Below are 25000 nucleotides of genomic sequence, written 5' to 3'. Positions count from 1 at the left end.
ATCGGCCTTTCTAAGCAGAATCTTTTGCTACTTTGAACATTTGTTGGTCATATATAATATAATGTATAATGGAATAAACCTGAATAATTCTTACTGGTATATTTCTGTTTGGCTAGTGAAAATGTATATAAAACAATCTAAATTATTAATTATTTGTAAGAATCATTTAAGTAAAAATATATAAACAGTTATATTTTATGCGAAATGTCATAGCCGCAGTTTCTGTATAAGAAAAGTCTTCTACTATATACACACATAAAAGTACGTTTTAATTTTTTAACTATAGGTATAAAGGCAAAGATGGAGATAATCTATATGTACATGCTGCAGAAGAGCTTATTCGTCCAGAACGGAATACTTTAGTGGTGACTTTTACCGATATTGAATACTATAATCAACAGCTTGCAACAACTATTCAAGAAGAGTATTACAGGTAATTTAGCAAGAACTTAATTCGAGAGTTTCCTGAAAATAAATTAATCTATTCATCTCCAAATCCTTTAACCTTGAATGTATTCTCATGCAATGCAGAAATAGATCTGGCAGAATATATTTTAAAGCTCATAATTAACAAACCAATGTGCATCATGTACTGTTCATTTTCACTTTTTCAATTAATGTTATTTGTACAATGTAAAAAAGTTAATTTCAGCATCTCCTTACCATAAAAGAAGATTAATCCTATGGGTTAGTTGAAATGAAAGTACTGTCTGTATCTATGGTGTTACATACTGTACAGAACTAAAGTTGATTTAAGCACTTGTATTATGTTTGTATATCTTTACATTGCACATTATGTATATAGCGCTTCACAACAGTAATACACGTGACCTAATAGAACACAAATTAGAAATAAGCACTTTAGACATAAAAGTAACATTAGGAAAAGGAGTCCCTGCCCCAAAGAGCTTACAATTTAAGTAAGTAGGAAGAACATACAGAGACAGTAGGAAGGTGTTCTGGTAAGTGCGTCTGCAAAGGGCCAAGGTCAATGTATGAGGTGTCAAAAACAAAGCTACCCATATGCTTCATTAGAGAGGGGTGTTTTACAATGTAGTGTCAGATGGTGCAAATACTGTAGGAAATGATTTCATATGAAATGAGAAGTGGAGAAGGAGATATACTGTATGAATGGAATTAGAGGAATAATGATGCTGGTAGAAAAACATGTAGTTTGAAAATAAGTGCAAATATCAATGGTAGAGGAGACATGGCAGTGATCATGATAGTTTTGAGAGGTGAATGAGGACTGGGCAGTGAAAAATTAAGTTAGGATAAGGATAAAATGGAAGTTGAGTGAAATGCAATGAGTGGAGGTGCTTTAGAGTGGTGTGCAGTATTCTTGAGTCTGTGATAGAAACTCCTCCTTGCCAACGCAGTTCAAGTTCAGAATGCATGGCAAATCTAGGTCCACTTCCTGTTCTACTCCCTGTTAAACTCCACACTGTATGCCACTGAAAGGGCCACTTTAAAGAATGCCTCTTTACATGTAGGCTGCGGCTCCAGCTCATGTAGATTAGAAAGTAGTGGTACTCTGATAGATTAAACAAATATATTTAATTTGGGCTGTATTTAGAAGATGCATGAAATATTTGCTGTAAATCTGTTTGTAAAAATGCAAGTAAAATTGTGCTGTTAAAAACAAAATCAAATGGCAAAGTAGTGAAAATAAAATAAACGAGTGGTACTCCCAAAATCGAGATGTGTAACTGTTTTTGCCTAGGTTTGTGAACACCTCCCTCCCTCTTTGACCTGCCTGTTTCCCTCTTTTGCCACAGTGAAGCGGATGGATGCTCGGCAAATACTAAACAATGTCATATTTTTTATTAGAGTCTATCCTCACCTTTGCCGAGCTGTTAGGAACTTTGCACGGGAACGTGGAAACATCCCAGCATCCAAGGAATTCTATGTTGCATTTTCAGACTTTCCTTCAAGACAGAAGTAAGGAAAAAAGACAAGTTTTTATATATTTTTTTATTTTTTTACTAGTTATATGTTCACTTGAAAATATGAAAGATATAGTTCATTTTTTTTGTGTCTGAATTATTTTTAATTTAGTTGGCTACATAACACCTACGTATTAATGATGTTTGTAATGATATATACGGATGCAGCCAACATTAGACCATTTCTCGACAAAATTTTCGAGATCTCGCAGAGATTTACAGCAGCAGACTAATGGTCCATCAGTGTATATATGGGGTTTTGTAGGAGCTCAAATGCTATGTCCCTTCATATCCATTCATATATACAGAAGTAACCGTACAGGGGAAGTGTAATGATTAAGGATACAGTTCTCAAGTTCCAATGTCACATGAATTGACACATTAATCCCTGGAAATATTAGTGAGGATGTCCTCCATTCTCCTCTCCTTAGGGAATTCCATAAGATATAAGGGTACTCACTGTTGATCCCCTGCAGATCCTCAAGCGTGCAGCCACGTTCGGAATCCAAGAAAGTGAAAAAGTGTAGTGTGTGGTGCACAGCGGCAAGAACAGGTCATGTGGGAATAAAAAATAATATTTATTCAAGCTGCATTAAAAAACGGTAGAGAGTGCAACTCTCTACCGTTTTTTAATGAAGCTTGAATAAATATTATTTTTTATTCCCACATGACCTGTTCTTGCCGCTGTGCACCACACACTACACTTTTTCACATTAATGGTCCATCAGATTTACACAGTAGGGGTCCCTGCTGCATGAATCCTACCGGAGTCTACCTGTCTGTGAGAGACGCGTACTGAGAGAGACTTAATATGTCACTCTACCTGTGTGCTTCTAACAGTCGATCGCGGGCGTTTTATTTCATGTTAACATTCCAGTATTGTAGCAGAGGGTCTCCGGAGCTGAACCGCATTGATTTCAGGTCCCATTATCGGGTGCCGGTATCCCAGCCATGTTTAAATTCTCCCGTGTCACGGCCCACGTGATCTGCGGATCTAAACAAAGTAGAGTGATACCGGCACCCCATAACGGGGCCTGTAACTCTGGAAGAAGGGATGTCTCCGAGGCTGAAATCAACTTTGTTCAGCTCAGAAGACCCCCCTGCTCCCACATACAAGTATCAAATCCCTCCCCCCAACCCCAAAGGAAAAAATCATTACCTTAGCTGTTAGCCGCTAAGGTAATGAAGCTGCTTACATTTATTTTTATTCATAGTGTGCATGGGGTTTCCTGAGTTGAACAAAGTTGATTTCAGCCTCGGAGACTCCCTGCTTCCCGAGATACAGGTCCTGGTATGGGGTGCTAGTATCCCTGCAATGTTAAAATCCTGTGCATCACGTGGACGTAAGCATTCAACTACTCACTGCCTCTTCACTGCTTCGGAGCAGGACCACTCCTCGAGCACGTGGAGGGTATGTTCCCACCATGTCCCAAACTCTTCTTCTCCGACGGGAGTGCGTGATATCCCGGAGAAAGCTTTGAGCTTGCGGTAATTGTGGGACTATGAGGACTGCGCAGTGCCATCCACCAGTTGTTGTAGTGATTACCCGAAGTCCGAGCCTCCGGTCAACTGGCGACTAGGGAAGTCATACCGGCAGCTATTTGCTATGGACATCAGCTATGGACTGACTGTGGGCTAGCTTAGTTCCTTCTGGGGGTATCGAAGTGGTGCGGGAGTTCAGCCTGGTAAGGTACCTCTGGTGTGGGTCCCGGACTGAAAGTTACCATTGGTTTTGGCAGATCTGGGTATATCAACGGGCAACCCGTGGGCAGGGCTTCCGGAAAATGCAGGGCTCGGTGGCCATCATCTTCACATAATTTATTGCCCGCAGCAACTATGACTATACTACAAAGGTATGTAGGGTCCCACTTTCGGCCTGGGGGCCGGGCTCCGGGGAACCACCTAAGGGAGGTGCAAACTTCCCGTGGGGGTGTACGGGCTGGAATGTCCCCCACCATGACCATTTGGCGGAGATTCTTGAAACTCCATTTCCCACTGACAGACCTCTTGCTTGGAGGGTACAAACAATGTTACCTAAATTTTGTTCTACTCTCTCGGGCACCCTAGGTCTGAATCTCAGTAGCACCTTCAAAAGTAGCCTCCTATGACTAAGGGAAGCTACACATACTGCTATACCGGTTTGCTCACAGGAGGCCTAAGCTTCGGCCGCATGGAGCCTGGGGTGAGTCTTTTTCCTTATCAGTGCAGCGCCTCCACCTATGAAGGATCCCATCGTTGGCGGGATAACCCCTTACAGGAACCAATACAGTAAAGAATAATACACACAGCTGTATAACTTGTTTACAGACACACATGCAATAATAACAATGGTAACCCCCAGGGTACACCCAATAGCCCAACATTTGGTAGTTCCCCCAAAGTACAGAGGGTGCAGTGGCACCAATAACCCTAGTATCCTTCCTAGTCAATCCCACCCAATGTATGAAGTAGCGCTACCCCTGTGAACCGTTGGTGTGCTTATACCTTCCTTGGCACTCCTGTTCTCAGGTACTGCCGATGGCTCAAAAGGGTCAGTCAGGCCCCACATCGCGGTGCCTCCAACACAAATTCCCTCACTCCTTATGAGTCCCGATCTGCCTTGTGAGGCGAGCTCTAGCTGGAGTCTCACCTAATGTCTATGGCCTGGTCCCAGACCACACAGCACTACGTGGCCATCCGGTCACCAGTGTCAAGCACTACTATACTGCTAAAGGGAAGTATCCCTATCTGGAGGTCTTCCCTGCAATACTCAACTGGCTGTGACTCAGGGCTTAAGGGGGGAAGCCTAGGTCTAGTCCCGTTAGACTGTCTCGTGGTGCGTTTGCGTGCCAAAGATATCCCTTCCTCCTAGAGGTCCCTGAGATTTTTAATCCCGCATTAATGTATCTGCGGAGCCAGTGATGGCCACCGCAACTTACACTGCTCATGCGCGACTCGCCTGTACTGCGCATGCGCGATACCTAGGATGGCGACCCCCGCACTCTGATACAGCGCGGTGGTCCGGCGGCACAAAACAGTTCCCCCTCACCGAAGGTAAGGATGGGGAGACTGCTTCATACAATACTTTTGGACAAAGAAAAGTAAGGTAGAAGTGATACCTTTTTAATAAAGATGTAGCAGATGTTATTACCTCTGTTATTGCATGTTAAAGCACAACATTACACATTAAATAACACTTGTTATCTCCTTAACCATTGTTTTCTATAAAACAGGTGATAGTGATATTAAACTAAACTAAAGCATATACTGAAGCGCTCAACCTATTAACCTAACTTAACAATCTATTTGTGATATATAAGTGCTCTAATTATTAATTCCTCTTTGCAAGAACTTATAATGATTTAGAACTGAATCCTACGATCTAATTATTAAACTGAGGAAGCGGCTGCCTATGGACGAGAATGGCACACCTATCCACAAGGAATGCAAGACAATGCTAAACAAACAATACAAAACATACAATAAACATTAATGTCCTTGGCGCACTATCTGGTATATAACCTGACAGTAAAGAAGTCCAATTTGTCCTTGATGATAGGGATATTGAATCCGGAATCCAATCTTTTCTGGAGGTCCTTAGAGGTAATTGAATCGAATCTGTGTTGATATAAAAGACAGAACAACCATTGCGCAGTACTTCTGGTCAAACATCAACTCCCCCACCGTTGCCAGCTACTTACTTAAAAATGATTAAAAAAGGGCCTCAAAAGGTATCTTTCACTTCTTCCCCGTCACCTTAGTTCTGCTATGTTGCCAGGCGAGATGACTCCTCTGCTTAGAGGGAGGCCTCTCCCCAGCGTGATACCGGAAAATAAGGGAATAGGGCCAATGGTATGATACTGTCACAATTTAATACAATAAAAACAAGACTATAAACCAGTGCACTCACATGCTTATAGTCCCTATATGTGTGATACAATGTGCCGTCCGCTTGCGTGGCAGGATGCTGGGATGCTGCAGATGGAGGCGAGATTCAGCGTTTGTCCCCGCTTTGTGGCCTCGATTCGGAGCGCCTCGTCTCCCTCCGATGACGTCACTGCTCAAGCTCCCCTTTTCCTCCGCGCATGCGTAGACGTAAACAACGTAACAATGCTACAGAAACTCCACCCTACGCGCGTTTCGTGACTGCTGACGTCACTTCCTCAGGGGCAATGGAGTGTCCGTGGTAATAGGGGCTATTTAAACCCACTGGATTATCAATGCAAGGCTCCCATTGGATATGACCAAATTGGAAACCCCTGCTCATTACGTTGCACACTTTATCAATGTACAATCAATGAAATCCTTAATACATATACATCGGATAATAAAAAATTATAAAACCGCATTTACACAAAATTAACTCAACAGAAGACAGATAGTTAATGTGCATGCTAATAAAATGAATTCGGAGGGGGTTGCTTGACCTATGTTGCACAAGGAAATACCCTCTATTGCATCTTATAGAGAACTCAGAGGAAAGAGATTTATTGAGGTGGAGGAATATACTGGCAGATATCCAAACAATATCGTATTGATCTATCCATCTTTTAGAAATGAAGCCAGATCAAACTCTATATTGAGTCCTCTTGGGGTCAGGGTTTTTAGGGTGTATATCCAGAAGCTTTCGCGTCTGGATATCAGATTTATTTTATCTCCCCCTCTCCAGTTTTGCTTTGGGCATTCGATTCCTTTACAGATTAACCCTGCTGGATTCTGATCATGCTTTAATTTAAAGTGGTTGGAGACACTATGTGTCTCCAAACCCCTTTTAATATTATATACATGCTCTGCCAAGCGTCGCTTGAGTGGTCTACCTGTTCGCCCCACATATTGAAGCCCACACGGGCATTCTAACAGATAGACCACAAAAGGACTCCTGCAAGTAATGAAGGACCTAATTGGGAATGATATACCTGTTATATTTGATTTAAAGTCTTTACATTTTTGACCATATCTGCAGCCTATACATTTATTACATAAAAAGTATCCATTGAGTTCCTTTAACCATGTTGTGTTACGTGTCTTTACTTGGTTAAATGGACAACTTGGTGAAAGTTTTAGTTTGAGGTTGTCAGCCTTTTTAAAAACTATCTGTGGATGCTGGGGTAATATATTTTTTAGCTTCACATCACCATGTAAGATACTCCAATGCTTATTGATTATGGTTGTAATTTTATTTGCCATGCCATTGTATTTCGTAATGAAAGGAATAAACTCTACCCCATCTTGTTTGATTTTGGTCTTTTTATTCATTTTGATTAATTCCTCTCTATTTGTGTTTTTAGCTGCCTCTAGTGCCTTTATTACCTTATTATGGTTATATTCCCTTTCAAAGAACTTAGTTTTTAGTTCATTGGCCTGTGTGTTAAATATTGCTTCCTGTGAGCAATTGCGTTTCGTTCTTAGAAACTGGCCCTTGGGAATATTATTTATCCATCTTGGATTATGATTACTAGATGCTAGTAAATAAGTGTTTGCATCTACTTTCTTATAAAAGGTCTTAGTTTCAATTAATCCATTTTCAATGAATAAGGTTAAGTCTAGAAAGTCAATGGTGAGTGGATTTATATTAAAGGTAAATTTTAAATTCATATTATTGTTGTTAAGATACTGTTGGAATTTACCCAAAGCGACTTCATTACCACCCCAGATACATAGCACATCATCGATATAGCGCCTCCATAGCACCAGGTCCGCCCCAAATGGGCTGTTGGAATGGATATAATTTTCCTCCCACATGCCCATAAATATGTTGGCATAACTGGGGGCGAACCTGGAACCCATGGCAGTGCCACATATCTGGAGGTAGTAATCATTGTCGTAGTTGAAGAAGTTATGGGTAAGGATATATCTGATCCCTTCTATTATAAATTCCCTAAATCCCGATTCGAGACTATCATCATGTTCTAATACACTCCTGATGGCCTCCCCGCCTTGGTCATGGTTAATGACGGTGTAAAGAGAGGTCACGTCACACGTAACCCATACATAATGATCCTCCCACTTGAGATCATTTACTATATTTAAAACATGGGTGGTATCTCGAAGATACGATGGTATTTGAGAGACATATTTTTGCAATACAGAGTCAATGAACTGGGACAAATTTGAGGTCATCGACTTAATCCCAGAAATTATTGGGCGACCGGGGGGATTCCAAAGATCCTTATGGATCTTTGGTATAAAGTAGAAGATTGGAATCCTGGGCTGCTCTATATCTAAGAACTCCAATTCTCCCTTTGTAATTATACCATCAGTGAATCCCTTATCTAAATATTTATTTAGGGCTAGCTTAAACTCAGCCGATGGATTACCTGGCAGCTTTTGATAGGTCGTAGGATCACTGAGGATTCTCATGGACTCCTTTTTATAATAAGCTGAGTCCATGATTACAATACCACCCCCCTTGTCTGCTGCTTTAATTACAATTTGAGTATTGCTCTCTAGGCTATTAACAGCATCTATCTCTATTTTGGTCAAATTATGTTTATCAAACTTAAACTCGCTGGTAGCCTTCTCTAAGTCCTGAATTACTAGTTCGGTGAATGTCTCTATAAAATTACCCTTAACATGTTTGGGATAGAAAACAGAAGGTCTTTTAAATTTATTTGGTGGACTCACCTGAATGGTATTTGGATTATTGTTTGCCTGTATGGCCTCTCTACTCACTGCATCTTTAAGAAAATACTTTTTGAGAGTTAGTCGTCTGACGAATTTTTGAGTATCTATATATAAATCGAACATGTTAGGTCCCTGTGAGGGGGCAAAATTGAGCCCCTTCGAAAGGACCCTCTCCTCAACTTCAGATATTTGTTGGCTGCTGATATTAAACACATTGCTGACCTCTACCTGTGGCTCACTTGGTCTGACTTTTTTCTCTTTCCTCCTTCCTCCTCTTTTTCCTCTGAATCCTCTATTCTTTTGCGTCTCGCAGATCGTGGGGTATCCTGTCTCCCTGTTGGATTGTCTGTCTCGCTGTTTCTCCTCGGGGGGAAGTCGTAATCCCTGTCGTGATCTAAAAAAGACGTTTGATGTTGATTATTTTCATGGTCTCTAGATGGTATATGGTAAGGTCTAAAGCCATTATTTGGTCTAAAGACATCATCATAACCTCTATGCCTTTCTTGTGGTCCATCATGATAATAGTCATGATGTCCATAACCTCCATGACCGTTGGTATACCCTCCCTGTGGTGGACCTTGGTACCTATGAGGCCCATTCCTATACGGTGCTTGTGGACGAGCTCCAAAATAGGGGCGTTGTGATGCTCCCTTTTTATTAGGTGGTTTGGGTACTTGGTTACTATCTTTTTTAGATTTTTGTTCCTCCTTAGTTTTTATTCCTTTACTAATTGGGGTGGTTTTAACCTCCGCAGAGGTGATTTCTTCTACAATAAGGACTTTCTTCTCTGATTTCCAGTCCCTCTGTCTATTCTGTTCATAGTCCTTTTTATCCCGTATATATTTTTTCTGTTTTGTACTAATAACCTCCTTCTCTAGTTTTTCAATCCTTTGTGTGATTTTCTCATCCAATACTTTGTATTCCTTGAGTTCAGAGAAGTGGCTCAATTTACCTTGGATTTCTGTAATCTCTTTATCCAAAACATCTAGGGATCTAGTTCTATACTGAATAGACAGGTTCACTAAACCAAATGCACATGAGTCAAGGAGATGGTTCCACTCTTTCATGAATTCCTCGTTCTCTGTCTCAAGTGTCGGTACTTTGAGGACCCCCAGTACTCTCGGTATCCGTTTCTGACCTCCAGAAAAGATTGGATTCCGGATTCAATATCCCTATCATCAAGGACAAATTGGACTTCTTTACTGTCAGGTTATATACCAGATAGTGCGCCAAGGACATTAATGTTTATTGTATGTTTTGTTTTGTTTGTTTAGCATTGTTTTCTATAACACTACTGTTGAATAACTTGCCAGAATTAATGCAATGCATCGCGTTAATGGGCACCGTAACATCTATCTCTTGCTTAAAAAGGGCAAGGGACACAATATATTGTAGTTACAGATGTCTAATTCTGCAAGGGGGTGGCAAATTACATGATGCATCAATAAATATAATGCAGGACTAGCAAAAAGTGTAACTAGAACAACCCATTACTTTATCTTATACTAAAACTCTTTTTATAAATCAGTATTTCAGCAAAGGCACCGTAGATATACCATCTTTAGGAGTAGCGCTGATACTGTATGGTCGCTGCTGCAACCCCTGTTGTGTGCATGCATTGGGAACCTGCTGCTCCAACTGATGTTCTGTTTTAGAGGAACAGTTTGTTTTCTGTGTTTTTAGCTTGTGCAGGTAATTCCACATCTTTACATTTTTCTCTCTGCAATGAGCTCTTAGTTAAAGGATGCAGGTAGGAATCAGGATTTGGATGCTATTGCCCATTTGTTGAAGAGTACTTTTTTTGCAGGGTCACCTTTTGTCAGAAGCGATTTTCTCTTTCAATGACCTCAGGTGATTGTATAGTGACACTGATGAAGCTTCCTGTGCCCAGGCCCAGCTATTGTTTGAAGAACGGTGCGAGCTGGAGATACAGTAGCATGTGTTGTGCATGCAGTTTAGGCTCGTGTCAGGGTTGCTGGAGCAGGGTCCAGTTTTAGCCTGTTGTGGAATTCTTTTACAGGTTTTGAATCGCTGTCTCTGGATCTGGTTTCAGCTCCACCATCGGTGTCTGCTACAGTATGCCCAGCACATCTACTGCTGCTCTTTCTGCTTGCTGGGGTAGAAGAAGCATTAGCAAAAGAAGTGGGCAGGGTAGCAGGGAGCACTTCCATCTGTGAGCGATTTACTGCTGGAAGCCAATCTTAGCCAGGGGGTGCATCAGTTGAAGTTCTGCAAAACACACAGAACAACCACTTTGACCTCCTTGGCGAGGCAGCATCTCCAAACATGGTGATCCAGGTCATCGTGGAAGAGACGCTACCACCTGTTGAAGGAGGCAATCACCCACTTGTTCTATATGGCACACTGGGTCCAGATGGGCTCCGCAGTCAGCCCTTCTGTGAGAAGTGACACTGTTTATTCATCCTCCATCTTCCTGCTTGTTAAGCCTTCTCCCCACTTTCACCGCCAGCACCCCAAATAAAACAGGGCCAGGGAGTGAGAGGAGGAGGAAGTAGGCTTCAGAGTAGGACAGGGTCCAGTGCCACAGTACAGACATTTATATCCTTTTCCATGGCATTCTGTGAGGGTGCAATTATGTACTGTAGGTACGTTGTAAGTAGGGTGCGTTAGTTGAGACAAACACAGCAAGCATTTGGGGCTCCACCACCCTCTGCAATTCCATAACTTGGAGCAGTCGTGGTCACTCATTGCCACCGATTATCCCCGTGTCTCTGTAGTTGCGTCTCCTCAAGTACATGCCGATAGATATCCTTAACCTATTACTTTCAAGGAGAGGACAAAGTTCCAATTCAATTAGTTTGACCAAATTTTTCTTACACTCCTCAACCTAGTCTTTTACTGTCTAGATCAGTCACTGTAGAGAACAGAGAATTATTTTAGTCATTCTGATACAGATGTGTATTAGCTACTGACATTGGTTGTGTCATGGCCATTTTGAACAGTTTGTGGTTGTGCCCATTTTTTTTTTTTTTTTTTACAAATCTTTTTATTAGGTTCATTTTCAGCATACAGGCGATCAGCTTAGACTTTTCAGTTACAATCATAATGTATCACCCATATCTTATATACATAATGTATCACCCATATCTTATATACAATGTTTACAATATTTTTCAAACTCAAATCATATCGATTTTAACTTTAAATTCTAACTTGGGTTCCTTTTCAGCATATAGGCAATCAGCTTTGACTTTTCCAGTTACAATCACAATGTCACCCATACAGGCATACCCCGCATTAACATACGCAATTGGACCGGAGCATGTATGTAAAGCGAAAATGTACTTAAAGTGAAGCACTACCTTTTTTCCACTTATCGATGCATGTACTGTACTGCAATCGTCATATACGTGCATAACTGATGTAAATAACACATTTGTAACATGCTCTATAGTCTCCTCGCTTGCGCAAAGCTTCGGTACAGGTAGGGAGCCGGTATTGCTGTTCAGGACGTGCTGACAGGCGCATGCGTGAGGTGCCATTTGCCTATTGGGCGACATGTACTTATTCGCGAGTGTACTTAAAGTGAGTGTCCTTAAAGCGGGGTATGCCTGTATTTTATACACAATGTTTACAATATTTTTCAAACTCAAATCATATCTATTTTAACTTTTAACTCTACCGCAACTTGCCGTGTTGGTATTTTCACTCTTTCTTCTTTCCGTCCCCTATCTAGTCCTTTTATCCTATACCGTCCTTTGTCTTCATGTCTCTGTCCTCTAGGAACCAATCCCACCTCTGATTGAAGTCCCCCATTGTTCTGTTCCTGTCTATGCGTGTCTCCAGTCTATCTATTGTCATTAGTTTGTATAGTGTATTGTAAATGTTCCATTGAGGGCTGTTGTGGTTGTATCCAGTTTATCATAATGGTCTTTCTTGCGGCTAGTTGTGTAACTTTAGTTGGTCTATTCATTGATCATCTGATTTGTTTGCCCTCTGTCCAATTCTTTATGTTCGCTAATATCATAGGTATTGGGTCCTTCACCCATGAGATCTTTAGTTTTGTTTTTGTGTATTCTAACATTTGGTCCCAGTATATGGATATATGTATGCAGGCCCAGAGGCAATGTTTAAGGTCTGCTTTAGGTGTCTTGCATTTAGGACAGAACGTAGTGTCCTCTGTCCTTGTCTTTATCTGTCTTACGAATGCTATGTAGGCCCTATGTGTTATTTTGTATTGCATTTCACTCCATGTCTCTGATGGTATAATCGTGTGTACCCTTCAGATGCCTTGTATTAATTGATCCAAGCTTTGTATTTCTGGAAAGTCTTTTTGCCATGCCCCGAGTGTGTTAGCATGTGTGGTCCCCATATCCTGATCACTTATGATATTGTATAATTCTGACAGTTTGCTTTTTTCCTGTTCTTTTGAGTTGAAGAACATCTGCAAACATTGATAGTTTCAATTCTGTTTTGTTTATCATGATTGAATCCAGGACAGGAAGGGAGCAGGATCATCAGGAACACCCAGAAAAAAACATACACTAACAAATCATAGTGTAGTACTTATGGACAATTATGGGTCAGAATTCAAGAAGAAACTTGGCTCTTATGGATCGCCTACTTACAAGAAGCAGGATAAAAAACAGCGTTTTTATATGTAAAGTTGGATAATATATTCCTCCGCCTAAGATAGCAGCATACAGCAGTCACTGATGATTGTAAGCTGGATAGTGTGATCGCCGGGGCTTTCGCTCTCACAAACCAGCAACCGCATTCATACAGAGAGAAGAGGGAAACATAGTGTGTACCAGGTAACACTAAAAATTTAATAGAAGAAGCATAGAAATGTGTACTCACAATGCAACGTGTGAGCACATTCACATAAAGGTTTCTTGGATATCAGGCAGCTACATACACGGCTTGGCAGTTGGAAATGTCCTCCGCTCCACTCAGAAATCCCCTCCTCGAGGGTGCCCCCTCGTCCGGATAGATGGCGTCTGACGTCACTTCCTGGCCTCGGAGTGACGCCTTTTCCGGTAAGGACGGGAAGATCAGGGGGTATGGAAGACTCGCCGAGCCGCAGCAGCAGTGCCTCTGGGGTTGGAGCAGGCTTTCAGACCGTCAGTGTATGATGCAGCTGTACTCTGTCTCCTTCCTTAGCTTGGCTCAACGCGTTTCACTGCATCAGCAGCTTCCTCAGGAGCAATAATCATGTCCCCTAATGGGTGTTACTTAAGTAGCATCATGAATTGAGATACTAATTGAAAACACATTTAATTAATTTACACACAGATTCTCCCACAAGGGTACACAATTCTGTGGCCAAAAATATCGACGCATAAAATACATATAATAAATTTTAATCACTCTATATTAAGAGGTACTAGAGATAAAAACATAATTAAAAACTATGATTTAAAAAACTAAGATCATAATAAAACTCAAGTTGATAGTAATTAAATGGAGAGGATCCATATGCCCCTGGAGAGGATTTTTTCCCCCTGTGTATGCATATGGATCCTCTCCATTTAATTACTATCAACTTGAGTTTTATTATGATCTTAGTTTTTTAAATCATAGTTTTTAATTATGTTTTTATCTCTAGTACCTCTTAATATAGAGTGATTAAAATTTATTATATGTATTTTATGCGTCGATATTTTTGGCCACAGAATTGTGTACCCTTGTGGGAGAATCTGTGTGTAAATTAATTAAATGTGTTTTCAATTAGTATCTCAATTGATGATGCTACTTAAGTAACACCCATTAGGGGACATGATTATTGCTCCTGAGGAAGCTGCTGATGCAGTGAAACGCGTTGAGCCAAGCTAAGGAAGGAGACAGAGTACAGCTGCATCATACACTGACGGTCTGATAGCCTGCTCCAACCCCAGAGGCACTGCTGCTGCGGCTCGGCGAGTCTTCCATACCCCCTGATCTTCCCGTCCTTACCGGAAAAGGCGTCACTCCGAGGCCAGGAAGTGACGTCAGACGCCATCTATCCGGACGAGGGGGCACCCTCGAGGAGGGGATTTCTGAGTGGAGCGGAGGACATTTCCAACTGCCAAGCCGTGTATGTAGCTGCCTGATATCCAAGAAACCTTTATGTGAATGTGCTCACACGTTGCATTGTGAGTACACATTTCTATGCTTCTTCTATTAAATTTTTAGTGTTACCTGGTACACACTATGTTTCCCTCTTCTCTCTGTATGAATGCGGTTGCTGGTTTGTGAGAGCGAAAGCCCCGGCGATCACACTATCCAGCTTACAATCATCAGTGACTGCTGTATGCTGCTATCTTAGGCGGAGGAATATATTATCCAACTTTACATATAAAAACGCTGTTTTTTATCCTGCTTCTTGTAAGTAGGCGATCCATAAGAGCCAAGTTTCTTCTTGAATTCTGACCCATAATTGTCCATAAGTACTACACTATGATTTGTTATTGTATGTTTTTTTCTGGGTGTTCCTGATGATCCTGCTCCCTTCCTGTCCTGGATTCATACGTTTTGTGAGGGAATCAGTGTATATAACCCTGGAAGGTTGAGAGTTTCTTTCAGTTACACAATATATCATTTAATATTATTTAAATATCACTATCACTGTGTTTTAGCGCCACACTGAGTCACTGGGTTTCACATTGTTTATCATGATTCCCTTAAATTCCTCCATTTGTCTCAGGTAGATTGCCAGGGGTTCTATTACTAGGTTAAAAAGCAGGGGCAACAACGGGCACCCTTGTCGTGTCCCTCTATATAATTGGAATGGGTTTGATAGATGCCCTGCTGCTATTATTCTAGCCTTTGGGGTATTGTACATTGCCGTTATCATATTGCTAAAGTTTCTCCTTAGTCCACATTTATCTAGCACGAAGAACACATGGTTCCTCATTATGTTGTCAAATGCCCTTTCAGCATAAATAGTCACTAGGGCTGTGTAACAGGGGATTTATTCCTGTTCACAAATGTGCCTCTAATCCAGCAGTGTGGTGTTTAACTGCTGGTAGGCAATTAACAAACACCACCTGCCTGATTAGATGGCTTAGAAAAGCCTGTCTTTTGAGACTCCTTTGCTCACACCTGAGCTGAACTTGGAGACAGAGCAGAGATTCCTTAGTCCACAACTGGGCTGAACCAAGGAAGGGCAGATGTCTTGAGCGACAAGCTGACCACAAGACAAAGGGGACAAGATTCTGAACTTGGAGCCTGACATTTTCTGTGCACACAACGGTGCGGTTCCAGGAGAGCAGAGAAGCTTCCCCTACAGCAGCCCAGCTAACAGATAAGACTTTTTCGTATAAGACTATTATCTATGTATGTGTATTGATAAATATCTCCAAGATTTGGGGCTGGTAAATAGCTTAGCTAACCAACCCCGTCAGAGAGGGCTGAGCTACATGTATAGATAGTCTCCAAAGCAGAGATAGGGGTTTTTGGTTGGCTCACTATTTCGCTTATGTTGATTTTTTTGCTGTTTAAAGCGACAGGCACAATAAAGCCTTGTTATAATTTCACCTTACAACAGTCTCCATTGTGTACCTCTTCACATGTCCTCCTACATATGGTGTCAGAAATTTGGGATGAGAGGTGGCCTTTGAAGTTTAAAGGGCCGGAGATTGCCTGCGGCATTTTTTTTTGTGCTTTTGCCTGCATACAGTCTTGCCAACAAACCTGAGCAACAAAAACAAAGATTCACCTGCAGCAAAGATCAGAATTAAAGGGATACACACCCAGGCAGGAAACTTACACTGCACTGAAACCTACAAAACCACAGATGGACTCTTTTCCCCAATCCCAAGAGGAGAGAGACTGCTGAAGCAGCTAAACCTTATTTGCCTATCACAAAGTGTAATATGGTCATTGAAATAGGGGTTTTGCCTTCCAGCCATAGTCAGGGTTCAAGAAGTGAGTCAGCCCTTAAAAAGGGATAGGTGTTTGTTGTTTTCAAAAGTTTCGCTAAAGCAGTGAATACAGATGGTGACCCACGAGCGGTACTGATTTTGCAAATAAAGGTTGCCACAACGCATAGGACTACCAGCTGTGAATGGAGTATATGCAGAAAAGTGTGAAAATTGATACAAGACTGTGCTGAAGCAGGGGAATTTTTAGCAAGTAAATGGTGTAAAGCAAACAGAAGTTTTTACCTAGCAACTACACATTCAGCATACCTAATGAGAGATCCTACCTAGGAAGTAAATGGTGTAAAGCAAATAGACGTTTTTACCTAGCAACTGCACATCCTGTATACCTGATGAGAAAATGCATGCACAGAACTGCTGATATTGTAAAACTTACCCAAGAAAGAAAAAGTCTACAGAGATGCCTTTGAGAGCTACGACCTCTACAAGCAAAATATGCCCACCTGTAGGACTACCACAATTGGGGGTTCTAGCAAATACAGTGGCAACAGCTGCAATAGCGCCTCCTGAGGTCAGGAAGAAAATTACACCTGATAGCCTAAAAATGGAGGACAAGATGCAGCGTTCCTGTAATGAACCCTACCCCACGGAAGAGTGGCCCTTCCAGTCCAATAAAGAGGAATACATCTCTTACGGGGAACCAGAATCGAGTCACACCCACAAAACACTCCAAGAATGATGGGGGTGCCTGAACTCTGCACGAACCGAAAAGACCGCTCCCTTTGATGACGAATATGATCAGCAGGAGACAGAGCGGGAGCAGTGGATCACCGAATATTTCCGTCAGCTATTACAGTTGCAAGAAAAGCCGGGTGGATCCAGTGATGCTGCTAAAATTTCAAATTAAGATGGAGACCCCAGTATCCCTGAAGGGATGGTGTCATCCAAATCAAAAAGGCAGAAAAAGAAAAAGAAAATCGGTTCTTCACTTACCGTGGAAGGAACAGACACATCCGCAGACCCTGTGGAGGAAAAGGGGGGCCGAGTTGCCGTGCAGCCTAGAGAAAATGGAGAATTCGTCCCGCGGTTAACCGAATATCCAGAGGGCCCAAGGCAGAAGTTGTGTACCCCAAAGAAGTGTCTGTCCGGTGCCAACAGTAAGGAACCCTCAGCCAACCATCCCAGGGAAGCGGAGCCGGAACCAGTGCGTGACGATCCCTTGACCAGCCCTGAGGATGCCCTGAAAAATGCCAGGTGTGACTGTGATATACTCCGTGAACAATTGAAACAAAAGAAAGATGGTTACGCGGAGCTACTGAAAAATAACGTGAAGCAACAGGAACATGTGCTCGCAATGTACTCTGCAGCCAGGACAGAATTGGACGATCTCAAGACTGAGCTAGATACTGCAAATGCTACTATTTCCGCCATGGATGAAAAGCAGAGCCAATCTGATAAAATGATGACTAAGCTGAAGCGGAAGTATGAGGAGGCACTAAAGCAGATGACCGTCTTTCAAGAAGAGGTTCACACTCTTCTCGTAGAGCTGAATGCCTCACAACAGGAGGTCAACAATGTCCGGACAGAGGTGGATGTATCTCAGAAAGAGTTTCAGACACTCCGCAGAGCACTGGATGCCTCACATCATGAGACCAACAGCTGCCGCACAGATCTGGAAATTTCCAGAATGAACTACACAGTCTCACTGAGGAGCTGGACATTGCTAAAGAAACTATTGTCAATCTTCATACAGATCTCAAAGTCTCTCAGAAGGAGCTTCAGACCCTCAACCTAGAGAAGGACGTCTCATGCCAGGAGACTGTCATTCTCAAAGCCGATGTGCGTAAATGGAAGGAGGACTGCAAAGAGGCCCTGAATAGTACAGAGACTGAAAAAGGAGAAAATTCAAGATTAAAAAGAGAAAACTTGAAACTGAAAGAAGAAAAATTTCAGTTGACAGACTAAGTCAAAGAAAAGAATGAAAAGCTGCACGTGCTTAAAGAAATAAATAAACTTTTGAAAGATGAAAAGTTTGAAGCAGAGCACCGACTGCAGAACCAACTGCAAGGTCTGCGTACACACCTCCAGTATGCCGAGGAGAAGCAGCAAACGCTGCAGGAAGAAAAGCTGCAGGCTGCTGAAGAGGTACAAGCGCTGCAGGAATGTCTGAATACCCAGTACGTCCCCACAGAGCAGTATGAGGAGCTAAAGGCCACGCTGCATGTCTTCAGAGCATCATTGGGGGTGGAGCTTCGATACCAGGTGACTCTGTAAGAGAGGGAGCGTGAGAAGCCTCAGAAACTGGAGCAAGAGCTGGAGAGACAGAGATACTGTTCCATTCCCTTACGTCGGTACACCAAGGAGAAAACAGACGCAGCGGCAACCTTAACGACAAAAATTACAGAGCTCCAGAATATGAAGGAGACACTGATACAGACTCAGAGAAAGCAAAGTGCGCAGATAAATTCCCTGAGAAGGGACTTGCAAGACGCACTCAAACAGGTTGAGACTCTGCAGACCAGTAACTTACAGATTCCTCCAATACGGAAAAAGGTATTGGCTCTGCCCAAGCACCGGTATCCCACAGTATCTAATGCCCGTGAGGACAAGGGTACAGTGAGAGTTGGGGACTCCATGCACCTTCAAAACAAGATTACGAAGTTTGAGCCACCTAAGAAAGCACTAGCCAAACCTACAGCTGCCCAATAGGCAACAAACAGAGGTAGGAGTGCAGAATCAAAGCCAGAAGAATCCTTAGCTGAGGAAGCTGAAAAGATAGGACGTTCTCTGGAAAGGGAGGTGGAGGTGCAACTCAGTCCCAAAGAAGCTGAACTGGCGACTCCGTTGTGTGGAGGAGGTGCAGAAAGACCGCTTCAAGAGCGGAAAACTCTAAGGGCTAGTCCTAACTGCTCTACAACTGTTGCCATACAGTTTGTCTACAAAAAGAGGAGTGCCCGACGCAACGGAAATCTCATGACCGCGCACTCTGTAAAAAGACTTTACTTGGAAAAAGTCCTCCTCGAGCGACTGAGGAGGGCTGATCTCAAGCACCTTCAGGAGGAGACAAAAATAAACTGGAGAAAGGGCTCCAATCCCAGCGGGACAGAGGGTTCTCTTCCTCCATCCACTCTCATTAAAGTCACAGAAAGATCTCGAATGAGAGTGGAAGGATGGGCTTTGGCCGTGGTAAGCCCGAGCTTCCCACAAACAGGGGAGGTATGTAACAGGGGACTTATCCCTGTTCACAAATGTGCCTCTAATCCAGCAGTGTGGTGGTTAACTGCTGGTAGGCAATTAACAAACACCACCTGCCTGATTAGATGTATCAAAGGATCGATGGAAGGCGGTCACTGCATATAGAACTCAGTCACAAAGTAAAATAAAATCAGCTTTAATAAAGAGTATTGCTGTACATCACAGAATAGTCCTCTGACGCGTTTCGTTCCATCCTGGAACTTTATCAAAGAGTGACAAGTGTCTACATACATGCATCTTAAATAGGCAAGCCCTTCACAATCATTGGTTCAAACACAGATGTGACCACTCAAGTAATCACATAGAAAAAACTAAAGGGAGGGAGTTGATTTGGCCCATAAGAGCACTTCTATGCATAGACAAATAATTAAAAATTGACACACATACACGTAAAATAAAAACACCAATAAAACCAAAAGTATTTGATGTATAGCATACATGATAAATTTGAAAATTATTAATGAAGGAAAAAGTATATATTTATATATATCTTGTTGGGAGCTGTAAGTAAAGTAAGTGGGAGTTACAAAAAAGCAGGGTAAAGCATATAACTATATATATATATATATATATATATATATATATATATATATATATATATATATATATATATATATATATATATACAGCCATCATTAGACTGAGAATATATTCATTTAATGTAATACATAAGCCATAGTTGAATGATGTAAATATAACCATATTAAATAGCCATAGTTGAAACTATGGTAACAAAAACGCTTAACCCTTGAATGGATCTTTATTCATAGAAGGGTCACTGCAATCTATTAATAACACACGATGTATTTGAAAGACAGCTGGCATGTTGCCGCTGCTGGAATACAAGCTTTAATAATGTAATGATGGATCAGAACTGCCTGATTAGATGGCTTAGAAAAGCCTGTCTTTTGAGACTCCTTTGCTCACACCTGAGCTGAACTTGGAGACAGAGCAGAGATTCCTTAGTCCACAACTGGGCTGAACCAAGGAAGGGCAGATGTCTTGAGCGACAAGCTGACCACAAGACAAAGAGGACAAGATTCTAACCTGGAGCCTGACATTTTCTGTGCACACAAGGGTGCGGTTCCAGGAGAGCAAAGAAGCTTCCCCTACAGCAGCCCAGCTAACAGATAAGACTTTTTCGTAAAAGACTATTATCAATGTATGTGTATTGATAAATGTCTCCATGATTTGGGGCTGGTAAATAGCTTAGCTGACTAACCCCGTCAGAGAGGGCTGAGCTACATGTATAGATAGTCTCCAAAGCAGAGATAGGGGTTTTTGGTTGGCTCACTATTTCGCTTATGTTGATTTTTTTGCTGTTTAAAGCGACAGGCACAATAAAGCCTTTTTATAATTTCACCTTACAACAGTCTCCATTGTGTACCTCTGCACATGTCCTCCTAGAGGCTGTATTCCCTATTTTGTGTAGTCGGACCCTTTCTATTGCTGCTAGGACCTTTCTGATATTTTTAACCGCGGACCGTCCTGTGACAAATCCCGATTTGATCAGGATGTATCAAGGAAGGGAGAATGTTTGCTAAACTATCTGCCATGATTTTGGTAAATATTTTGGCATCCTGGTTAATCAGGGAGATTGGTCTGTACGATTCTGATCTCATGGGATCTTTCCCCTGTTTGTGTATTATTATAATATGGGTCATTTTGCTTGTTTGTATAAATGTAGCTTCGTTGAGTGCCTTGTGATATTTTTTTGTAACGGTTCTATCAGATCCTCTTTCAGAATTTTATAATATTCTCCCGACATCCAGTCCGGGCCTGGAGCCTTGCAATTTTTAAGATTTTGGATTGTGTCCCTTATCTCTTTTTGGGTAATTGGAGAGTTTAGTCTGTCAATATCTTCCTGACTTATTTTTTTTGTATTAATCTTTTTTATTGGCATTGACATTTACAGGAATGAGGTACATACTTTTCAATAACATAAAACTGTTTAAGTTCGACTGTATTGAGTGCATGCTAGCCAACATTATTTTTTAATAATTGGGGTTAAGGGAGAGAGGGAGGGGTGGGGGGGCTGGGAGTGGAGGGGGGTAGACAGACAGAGGGGGAGAGGGAGGGTTGGAGAGAGGGAGACGGGAGGGGAGAAAGTTCCCCTTGGCTCGTCTACGTCTCCCACCTTTGGAATCTGGGTTATTCCCTTCAATAGGGTTTGTGCTTTATATCATTATCTGAGGCCCTGGGGGGCTATCCATGGGTCCCATGTGTTCCAGAATTGTGTCATTTTTTTGTGCAGCATAGCTGTTAGTTTTTCCATAGACATTAGTTTGTACGCCCGCCTTATGACTGTGTTTCTTGCAGGGGCTTTGACCTGCTTCCAGGCAGCTGCTATTGAGCACCTGGCTGCAGTCAAGATTGCATAGACCAGTCTACTCATGGGTGGGGGAAGGTCATCAAAGGGTTTACTCAGCACCAGGGACAGTGGATCTAGGGGGAAAGGAATTCCCGTTGTCTCATAGAGCAGCGTCTGGATCCTAACCCAGAACCTCTGAATCTCCGGACATGACCACCAAATATGGGCCATGTCTCCCTTTTGACCACATCCTCTCCAGCACAGGTCTGGGGTGCCGGGGAAGATCTGGTTCAGTCTAGCTGGGGTCGGGTACCATTGGAATAGAATTTTGTAGATATTCTCTTTTGTTACTGTGCAGATTGAGGTTTTTGCTGCCATCTCCCATATATCCTCCCACTCCTCATTGTCAATTTGTATATTTAGGTCCGCAGACGATTTTTGCATATAGTGGTGGGTCGGGGATTCTGATGCTGACTCTATCCCCCTATATATCTCAGAGATTAGGCCTCTTTGATACCTCTTCCTGACTTATTTTAGCTATCTTAATGTTTTTAAAGAAAGTTTCCCTTGCTTCTAAGTTTACCTCACCTTCTCTATACAGTGTGCTATAGTATTCTTTGAACACCTCATTTATTTATTTTTGCCTCTGCGGTTATTTCTGTCCTAACATTTATTCTAGTAATGGGTTTAGATGACCTACAGTTTCTCATAAGATTTCCCAGGAGCCTTCCCGTCTTGTTCCCACGTCTGAAAAATTTGGCTTCTTTTATTGATCTTTTCCCAGTTCTTTTTTTTTTTTTTTTTTTTTTTTCTTTACATATATATTTTTTTTTCTGGTTATATCTTTCTTTATTTCGAGATGTTGGGTCTGTTTTGAATTCTCTAAATGCCTTGCTAAGTTCTTTACTTGCATTGCAGAACTCCTGGGTTGCCTGTTTCTTCCTTCTAGAGACATATGCCATGGTGTCGCCCCTAATTACTGCTTTTGATGTTTCCCAAAAAAGTATGGGTTCACCTTATGTTCCTGATTTGTATTTTCAAATATTTCCCAGGCACCCTTTAGATAATTTACAAAATCTTCGCTTTCGCTCATGTAGTTTGGGACTCTCCAGGTTTCGGGCTTGTTCTACCTAATCCCATGTCTTGGTGTACCATCGCATGATCTGAAATTATTATCTCTCCCATTTCTATGTTCACTATTTTGTTAAGTATGTTCGGTGTTATAAGGATTGCATCAATTCTTGAAAATGAGTTATGCACGTTGGAGTAGAAAGAGAAGTCCCTCTCCAATTGGTTAAGTGTTCTCCATCCATCCACTACCCCTATTGCTGTTTTAATCAATTTCATGTTTTTTGTTTGGATACTATCTTTGGGAGTGCTGTCTTTGTGGCTTGATCTGTCCAAGATCATGTCTTGAACTGCATTCCAGTCCCCTCCCAGAACAATGTTCCTGTGTTTATATTTCAGTATCTTGTTTATTGTCTCTTGAAAAAACTCCACTTGTGGTCATTCGGTCCATATACATTACCTAGGAGGTAGTCTATTCCCCCACTCCTTACTTCCGCCGCTATAAATCTTCCCTCACTGTCTCCCTCTGTGTTAATTATTTCTAGGGGAGGTTTTAATTATAAGTATAGCTACTCCCGCTTTCTTTCCTATAGCCGAGAAAATACACTATGTCCCACCCAATCTCTTTTGAGTTTGCTACTATCTTTTGAGTCTAAATGTGTTTCCTGTAGAAATGCTATATCTGCTTTTTGTTTTTTAAGTAATTTAGTACTTTTTTGTGTTTTATGGGATTGTTGAGTCCCTTGACATTCCATGTTATTATTCGTGTGTGCATTTTATATATGCATGTGTTCGGTGCATTCTATGTATGTGTTCTTTATCTCTTTCCTGTTTCTTGTTGATTATTTTATTCTGGGGATTCTTACTCCTTTCTGCTGGTTTTCAACACTCTTTTTTTCTTTTTTTAAATCGGCATGTCAACATGATCTCTGCTGCTAATTGCTAGATTATAACTTTTAACTTTTTGTAACTTTCTTATCTTTTGACTTCACTTTTTTCCAGAGGTGTACTTCCTGTATCTCAGGTGTATCTCCTTGTGTGGGCACTTTATCCTCCGCGTCCCTGCTGGGGATATATTATTTTTTTATTTATATATTTTCCCTTAGCGGTTTTCTATATTATTTATATTTCTTTTTACTTGCCCCTCAGATGTTCTGGCCTTATTTATTAATAAGTGTGTATGTTGAGTTATCTTTGTGTCCCTTTTGCTTGACCCAGTGAATTTCCTGTTTCTGTTGTGAGTGCTATGTAGTTTGGGTTTACACCCCTTCCCTCTATTGTCTTGGTCCCATTGTTTTATGTTCGTGTGTTTGTGTATCTGTGTACAGTACCTCTTGTCGGAAGCATAGTTTCTCAATTATCCCCCTTGGGAATCGGTCTTTTTATTGCTGTTGTGGTTTCAGTTTCTATCTGGTATGTGTCCTTGTCTCCTCTTATTCTATCTATATTGCACCACCCCAGTTGCGATACATGGAGCTCGGTGTAAGTATACCATGATAGGAAAACAATAAGAAAACAGTTAGGTTAGTGCATGATATTAACATACTCTTGTGGTTATACATTTGCCTCTACTTTTCCCTTTCTTCCCCATCCATCTCTCTTCCCACCCTCCCTCCCTCTCTCTTCCCACCCTCCCTCCCTCTCTCTTCCCACCCTCCCTCCCTCCCTCCCTCTTCCCACCCTCCCTCCCTCTTCCCACCCTCCCTCCCTCCCTCCCTCTTCCCACCCTCCCTCCCTCCCTCTTCCCACCCTCCCTCCCTCCCTCTTCCCACCCTCCCTCCCTCTCTCTTCCCACCCTCCCTCCCTCTCTCTCTCTTCCACCCTCCCTCCCTCTCTCTCTCTTCCCACCCTCCCTCCCTCTCTCTCTCTTCCCACCCTCCCTCCCTCCCTCTCTCTTCCCACCCTCCCTCCCTCCCTCTCTCTTCCCACCCTCCCTCCCTCCCTCTCTCTTCCACCCTCCCTCTCTCTTCCCACCCTCCCTCCCTCTCTCTTCC

The 25000-nt window shown here is 42.0% G+C and overlaps 1 protein-coding gene across 1 annotated transcript in view; it reads left to right on the top strand.

Annotated features, from left to right (window-relative positions):
• The window catches only part of LOC142488230 (maternal DNA replication licensing factor mcm6), a 196931-nt gene that overhangs the window by 468 nt on the left and 171463 nt on the right, over positions 1-25000 (top strand). Inside the window, exons 2-3 of the mRNA XM_075588603.1 lie at positions 287-433; positions 1831-1941. Coding sequence (XP_075444718.1) covers positions 287-433; positions 1831-1941 — 258 coding nt within the window. The remainder of the gene's footprint in view (positions 1-286; positions 434-1830; positions 1942-25000) is intronic.

This window comes from Ascaphus truei, chromosome 2 (assembly GCF_040206685.1).
Source record: "Ascaphus truei isolate aAscTru1 chromosome 2, aAscTru1.hap1, whole genome shotgun sequence".
Lineage (NCBI taxonomy): Eukaryota > Metazoa > Chordata > Amphibia > Anura > Ascaphidae > Ascaphus > Ascaphus truei.
Note: the sequence above shows the minus strand (reverse complement) of the source record. Positions and strands in the feature narration are given on the sequence as shown.